Source organism: Cajanus cajan, chromosome 5 (genome assembly GCF_000230855.2).
Source record: "Cajanus cajan strain Asha chromosome 5, NIPB_CcT2T_4, whole genome shotgun sequence".
In the NCBI taxonomy this organism is placed as follows: Eukaryota; Viridiplantae; Streptophyta; class Magnoliopsida; order Fabales; family Fabaceae; genus Cajanus; species Cajanus cajan.
The window spans coordinates 58,255,254-58,263,340 of NC_138521.1; the positions used below are offsets into that span (position 1 = coordinate 58,255,254).

At 31.6% G+C, this 8,087-nt stretch overlaps 1 protein-coding gene across 1 annotated transcript; it reads right to left on the bottom strand.

Annotated features, from left to right (window-relative positions):
* Window positions 1-274: 274 nt before the first annotated feature.
* DXR (1-deoxy-D-xylulose 5-phosphate reductoisomerase) lies at window positions 275-6,414 on the bottom strand. The gene is made up of 12 exons (XM_020376162.3): window positions 5,988-6,414; window positions 5,501-5,679; window positions 5,114-5,200; window positions 4,426-4,551; window positions 4,280-4,342; window positions 3,571-3,720; window positions 3,330-3,397; window positions 2,928-3,039; window positions 2,707-2,811; window positions 2,365-2,486; window positions 1,539-1,685; window positions 275-696 (listed from the first exon to the last, which is right to left on the bottom strand). The coding sequence occupies exons 1-12, from the start codon at window positions 6,076-6,078 to the stop codon at window positions 528-530; spliced, it is 1,419 nt and encodes a 472-aa protein (XP_020231751.1). The 5' UTR covers window positions 6,079-6,414; the 3' UTR covers window positions 275-527.
* Window positions 6,415-8,087: the final 1,673 nt, after the last annotated feature.

Genomic DNA, 8,087 nt, shown 5'->3' on the forward strand with positions numbered 1-8,087 from the left:
AAAACCGTCAAGCAGAGTCTATAAAATATTTTATGCAAGAGGAACAGCTACGATACCCACACAACACATGCTATGCCAATTTCATAACAATATCATTATCAGCCAACGAATACGTGTGTAAAAATAGTAATAATAAAATTTAAAAAGATAAGGAATCCCTTTATCATAATAGGTCAACTTTTGTGTCTATCTCTATTAATTTTTATAAGACTCCACTTATTTAATGTCTATTAAAAAAAAAAGATAGAAATACAAAACTTGTACTTGACGAGGATTGTGTAAAATTTGAATAGGAGAAGATCCATTCCCCTTCTTGACTTTGACACATTCATGTGCATGTGCAACCTCCCTATTGACTATTAAAAGGACAATATTTTGAACGGAATTACCACAATTGAAAAATGTTATAACACCAACATCGCATAAATAAAAACCTATTTATTTTTCAACATCTGGGGAATGCATCATTCTACATTGCATACAAAGAAACTATGGTGAAAGAAGGCACATCCCTAGTTTATTGATTCTCATGCAGGAACAGGAGTCAAGCTGGAAGAGTCTTGCAAACTAGCAGCATATTTTCTCGCCCACAGATCATAGTGAATAATTTCCTCAAGGGAAGGCGAAGTTAACAATTCATTTTGATGCTTCTCACATGTTAGCTCCACAACTTTGAATATATCCAAATAGCTAATCCTGGAAACACCAAAGTAGCCAATTAGAGGAGAATTTACATTAGCAATAAGACAACATGAAGCACGAGACAAGGACACCTCAAAAGAGCAGTCTCAGAATAACATGTGACAATCTGACAATACCTGATGCTCATGTTTTGCATGGAACTAAAAAGCATAGGCAAAAAAACAAAGTAATATGGTCACGTAATCAAGGATTAAAGGCCTCAAAAAAATGCTATTTAATATCCACCCCCACCCAAAGACACACGAAAGGCTTTTAACCAAACAACCAAATCACTTAAGCATTTTCTATTCAATACATAGAATCCTATGCTTCATGAATGAAAGATCCCAGAAGAGCCAAGTGATCTCCTCTGAAAAATCGGAAAATGAGTCAATGTTTTGGATTTTCAAACAAAATTTAGTGCATGCATTAACATGGGTAATCAATCATCTTGAGATTATTTCAGGATGGAAGTAATTTATTATTTGAAGATTGATTATGTCCGATAACTGCAGTATTTTTTAAATGACTTATTCGTTTTTTTCATTCCCTTAGATAAATTGTGCAGCTTGTCAGACAATATCACATATTACTTTCATTAGCATCAATCAGTGGTAATTTGCATGACTAATTGACTATCCTATTGGTCAGATTTTAGTCATGCATGCAGCAACATCCTCTTGTAATACGCATAGTGTGAGCTTTGGATATAATGGTTCATATCCTTCATCCCCAGCTTGGCCACCCACATCACATTTCAACAATTTCAATCAAGGTAGAAAATTCCAAGATATAAATATACAGAAAAACTCTTGGTGCAACATTAGTAATGGGGAAAAAATAACTAAAAATCTTACTTTTCATCAATAAACATTTCTACAGCTTTCTCATTGGCTGCACTAAGAACTCCAGTCATTGTACCTCCAGCACGGCCAGCAGCATAGGCAAGATTCATGGATGGATACTTTACATTATCTGGAGTTTTAAATGTAAGTGAACCAAGCCTGCATAATCACATTTCAAATAGGACTCTGTAAGACAAACTAAGAACACAAGCTCCATGCTAATTTCAACTTAATTAAATGATTCATCTAATGTAATAACATTTCAAGAAAGTAAATTACACTAGTGAAATGGAACTTATAGTAACATATTTTAAGCATTTCTCTGGATGCCGCCTGATAATTAACCCATATCAAAACCATAATGCACCCAACTTTGTATTCCTTTGCAGTATTTACTATTTACAGTATACATGTTTGGAAGATTAATTTCCTGGAAATAATCACTTAATTTTTCACAATTTCTCTAGGGAAGCTGGCAAAAAATAAGTAATTATTTTTTCAAAATAAGTTGAATCAAACATTGACTAAACATGCTTGAAGAAAGATACTACATTTAATCCAACTAAAAACAACAAAGAAAGGACGAGGGACAAAGGGAGGTGAAGGACAAGACAACGTTATTGGTGAAGAGCCAAAATAGAAAACAAAAATAAAATGATCTAATATTCAAAATAAGAACCACCAATAATTCAAATTGGACTTGATAAAATTTCATTTAACAATAAAGGCTTCAAAATTTGAAAACATGTCAACTAGATCTGTCTATTTTCTTTGGAATGGACTGAAAAGACAATTTGATAGAGTTGAAATTAATAAGGTTCAGGGAAAATTATAGTACTTGCAAAGATCAAGGCGAGGCCAAGTGACTTCAGAACAATAAACCCTGTCAGGCCATGACATTGTATAGAGGATTGGCAAACGCATATCAGGCCAACCCAACTGTGCAAGAACAGATGAATCCTGGAATCAAGAAATAATTTTGTATTAGATAAAATTAAACAATGTTGAATGATCCTTTTCTCCTTTTCTACATTATACATAACATAAGTTTACCCCCACCCGTTTGCTAATTTAGCAAATGGCTGGGATTTGTAGGTGCTATGATTCTTCATGCATTTATATATGAATGTATGGATATTAAAATGTGGTAATCAAACATTACATAGAATAAGGTTTAGACCTGTGTTTCAATCATTGAATGTATGATTGATTGTGGATGAATGACAATCTCAATATTATCATAGTCAGCTCCAAACAAGTAATGTGCTTCAATTACTTCTAGACCCTGTGAAGAAGTAGAAGAAATTTATCTTATAGATAGGAAATCCATACCACATAATTAAACTGATTCATAGAAAAGCTCTTCTCATCCAATGTATTGACATCAAACAAGAAACAAACCTTATTAAAAAGGGTAGCAGAGTCAACAGTTATCTTTTTCCCCATATTCCAGTTGGGATGTTTTAATGCATCAGCAACTTTAACATCTTTCAATTTATCAACCGGCCAATCCCTGTCAATCACCAAGTGGATGATACTTGTAGTCAAATAGATTATATAGAGCTTTGAAACAGAACTAAGAGAGCAAAAATTCAAGGTTTTCCATGATCAAAGAATATTGATTCAACAGAGGACAGCAATCAGAAATTCAGATATACATAGGGAAGTTTAGAGTGCAACATATTCCCTTTCAGTTTCTTTCCATTCCCAAAAAAAAAAAAAAAGCCAACATAAAAACAAAATATGAAGTCACAGAACATGCAAAACAACCAAATAAAGTTGTATGTGGTTTATTTGACACACCTGAAAGCACCTCCAGATGCAGTTAAAATAATTCGCCTAAGTGCATCCTCTGGCAATCCCTGAATACACTGAAGCAAAGAATCCTTTAAGCTTTTGCAGAACAAGCGGAGTGGATGATAAATAATTGCTTGTGCTCAATAAAAAAGATGAAAATTCCAGAGGTATATGGATAATAAATAACATGGGCATGTCTATTGAATTCGTTGCACACACATTTTTAATAGATCATTTGCTTTCTTACCTGAAAAATGGCAGAATGTTCTGAATCAGCTGGAAGTATTTTTACATTATGCTTCCGAGCAAGAGGAAGAACAAAAGGACCTCCAGCAATCAACGTCTCTTTGTTGGCCAAAGCTATATCTTTCCCTGCTTCTATCGCAGCAACTGTTGGCTAATAAAATTATGAGAGGATTTCAGCTTTCTAATATCTGTTGTCAAATAAATGACAACCAATACCATCTTTAGTTTGTGTCTATTCTGTCTTTTTAATTTAACTACAGATTTTTTTTTTAAAAAAATTATAAAAAAAATGTTCCCTTGCATGGGGAGCAAATTAACAATAGAGTTGCAACTGACAAAAAAAAATTACTAGTTCATACAATGGGCCACTATAAGCAATTTTCTTATACTTCTATTCTACCTTCATTATATATAGAATGATATGCTTTAACATTTATGGATCATTCTCCATTCAAACAGTCAATGCCCTAATACGAAATCAATCAGCATGGTCATTATTTTCCAGCTAGTTGAATAAGGCTTGATTGTTAAGGTCTCGCTATGAACTTGATGATACCCCCCTCTCCCCACAAAGACAAAAAAAATCCTCCACATTGTTGGATGAAGTAAACATAAAAAATGTTGATGCATGCACACAGAAGACCTCATTACATCGCACGACAAAGAGATTGCTTACCAGGAAGGGCCAAAAATAGGGAAAAGAGGTTTACCTTCAGTCCTGCACAGCCTACTATTCCTGTGACTACACTGACGGCATCTGGGTGACGAGCAACCTGAGAATATAAGATATAGCTTATAAAAAACAAAATTGGCTCTCTAAGAAAAATTACAGCATATGAATAAACCAGATGTCCACCTCAATGACTCCCTGCTCTCCAGGGATGATCTCAGGTTTTTGTTCAACATCATTCAAGGCCTCTTCAAGCTCAGCAATTAGGGACTCGTTTCTAACAGCAACAAGTTGAGGCTTGAATCTTTTTACCTGCAACATAAATATTAAAGAGATTATTTTTTTTTTTTTCTGGTTGTTATATTGAAAATATGAGATGCGATAACTGAGGGTGAGCCTTGGCACAACAGTAAGGTTGCCTTGTGACCTGGGAGTCGGATTCAAATCCTAGAAACAGCCTCTCCACTTGCAGGGGTAAAACTACACATATATTGTCCTCAAATAGGTCATAAACTAGGTTTCCCTTTTATGAGATACATTAACTGAGCCTTAGACCATAGTAATTAATTTAGTTTTAAAACATTTTAGTTTTGTATGATTTCTAACCAAGAAAAGTTTTGAGAAAATATGAAATCCCTGGTCAACTCTATAAATCCAAAAGAAGAGCATGGCCACTACACCTGAATTATTTGAAAACATAACCAGAAAGATCCTTTTTATTGCAACTAAGGTGTCAAAAACTATTGTAGCAAATAGCCATGGGAATGAATTGATAAATCCACCGAGGTTGTGAAATTTCAGATTAAAATCTGGTCACAGATAGAGAGACAAATCAATCCATAGTTCTATTACATGCTTGGAGTGAAGTGGTTACCTGGTCTGCAAGAAGAGTAATGTTTGAACCAGCTGCAAGTGCCACAACTCTAAACTTGTCTGGATTCTCTGCGACAATATCTAGTGTCTACAAAAGCATACAGGGGAAAAGAAGCACTACATCAAAAAATGACAAAGGCAAATCAAGCTACATCTACAAGGGGTAAATAGTTCAATCCTAGGCATAAGGTGTTGTGTTAACTGTTAAAGTGTCCTACATTAGTTAGGAATATAACCCAAATACTCCTTATAACACTAAGCTAATTCTCCTTTATTAAGCTAGATTTTGGTCCAGCCGTTTCTAATAGATCAGTTATCATTCGAATATATTTCTACACTGCAGATTATCATGTGAGAGGGAGATTCCATTTCCATTTTCCACCAATACCTGAGTTCCAATTGAACCAGTACATCCCACAATGGAGATGGGTTTTGGTCCCTCCCAAGTCTTGCGTCCTTGTTCAGGAACCGCTCGCCCTGGCCATGCTGGAGGTGGTGTCTGCGCTAAGCAAGAAATTCGCCTTCCAGATGCTGCTCCACACTCTCTTCTTTTGAAAGCAAAGCCACCTGAAAATCAAAGGACTACGAAAGTCAACCCCTCTATGCTCCATGTAATTGACATCAAAACATAACAACAAATATTGCTTTTCCACAAAACAAACCATCACAATACACACAACCTTTCATGCATAGCTCACAACAGGATAGAACCAAGAAATTTTTTTTACATAATTTCATGAGAGAAAAAAAAAAAAAAAAGTAAACATAATTCAACACAAGGAAATGATGGGGAGGGGGATTCTCTACAAAGTCGTTGACTTTTGAGTTTTCCCAGAAAATTTCAGGAGAATGAAAAGATAAAGAGAAGAGAGGACCTGGGAATTTTGCTGTGAGGCAGTTAGACTTGAAGGGGTCAGAGAAAAAAATGGACTTGACTTCAGCTGGAGAAGAGATATTGAGAGCCATGATATAAACTAAAGTTGAGATTGAAGAAGAAAGAATTGAACAATGGTGGCCGCAGGAAGAGACTGTGTGGAGCCACTAAGAAATGGCTCAGTTATTTTATAATAGACAACGGTGGGTGGTGGATGTGGTTTATGACTTATGACTTCTCACAGATGCAGTATATATTTATTTATTTATTTATTTTTCAATTATTAATTATTATACTGGAAAGGAAAGAGAAAAGAAAAGAAAAGAAAAGAAAGGGAAAAAAAACATGGAAAGTGGAGCTGTAGGATTTTAATTTAAGGATTAAGAAAAGAGCAGAGAAAGAGGACGAAAAAGAGTTAGGAATCGGAGTGTGGACTCTGGAATGAGGAATCACCACTCGTCCCCCACTCAATACATAGTTGAGTTATTATATGCACCCACTCGGTGGATAGAGTATCTATCTACACTTCATCTCAAACTCTCAAAAGTTTTTTTTTTTTTTTTAAGTGTAATTTATATGTGTTATTATTCTTTAAAATAATTACATGTATTATTGTTGTAAATTCTTTTTTATAGATATTTAATAAAAATATTTTATTAGCATATTATGTATTAATAAAAAAGATGGTGCCATAAGGTATACATTTATTGTCCTCAAAATAAATAAATAAAAGTAGACATTTATTTTCTCGAATGTCGGTAAATTTACACTTACAGTGTTTTTCCCTTTTTTTTATTTTTATAACGACGGTATTATTTTTTCTTTGTTAAACCGAAATATTATTACAGCTGAAGATTAATTTATCAACCGAAATATTATTACAGCTGAAGATTAATTTATCAAGATATTGAAATAAAATACTGACTTTTTTTTAATACAAATCGAGTATTGAATAGGAATTAAATCCTTGAAACATGTTTAAAGAATAATATTATTTATTAATCATATCATACATGTTAAGCAACAAAATATTTATGAATTAAATTATTTTATTTATTTCACATTAAATGTTGTTAGCTTGTAGAAGCATTTACTCATAACTATTTAATATTATTTATTGTTTAAAAATAATTAATACTATTGTTTTAATTTTATTGGTGTCTTAGTATTTTATAAAATTATGATTTAATATGATTTTTTAAAACTTTTAATTAGATTCATTAACTAAAAAATAATAACTGGTTTCATCTCTTTATACTTTTTTAACTTAATTTTTAAAGTTAGAGTTGTTTATAATTTGATAGAATATTTTTTATATTGTTGTACAACGACATGTGTGTTAGATTATTATTTCATATTATTATTCATATATATTAGATTTTAATTTCTTCCAACTAAAATTTATAACTATTTTGAAATTCTTATGATTAACACATTACAATAATTCTTATGTTATTTGACACACATAGATGATGACATTAATTAATAATTTAATGTTGTTGTTAGAGTACGAAGTTATACAAAATATTTTGTCAAATATCATGAATTGTAAAAGAAATTTTTACTTCTAAGAGACAGGGATAAAATTACAAAAATATAAAATATTGAAAGACTTGTTTAGGTTAGGAACCCAACTAAAATTATTTAGGTATTAAATAATGTATTAAACTCAAAATTATTAATGTTTTACAAATCTAAATTATAATTAATTATTATCCCCGCATATAACTCTTTTCACCAAATCAATAACTATTTAATAATCTATAGAAAACTCCGAAAGTAATTATTTATGAAAATACTTTATTTAATAACTTATAATTAACATTAAATTTTAATAATATAATGTTAAATTAAAAATTATTATTAAATAAATAATTAAAAAAATTTATAAAATTTAATAACTATTTAATACTTTATTATTTTAATTCAAATTGATAAATATTAAAAAAAATATTAGATGTTAATTTGAATTGACAATCTACGTCAATTTGAATTAATATAATAAAATATTAAATAATTATTAAATTTTGTAAAAGGATTGTAGACTTGATCTAATTACTATAATTTTTTTAATTGTTAGATTGTCAAAATCTAATATTAT

Excerpts from the sequence above, each read along its gene's own strand:
- DXR (XM_020376162.3), bottom strand. The coding sequence starts at position 6,078 with ATGGCTCTCAATATCTCTTCTCCAGCTGAAGTCAAGTCCATTTTTTTC. Across the intron at positions 3,040-3,329 it reads GCATCTGGAGGTGCTTTCAG|GGATTGGCCGGTTGATAAAT; the intron begins GTGTGTCAAATA and ends GGTGATTGACAG. Across the intron at positions 2,812-2,927 it reads CTGCTACCCTTTTTAATAAG|GGTCTAGAAGTAATTGAAGC; the intron begins GTTTGTTTCTTG and ends ACTTCTTCACAG.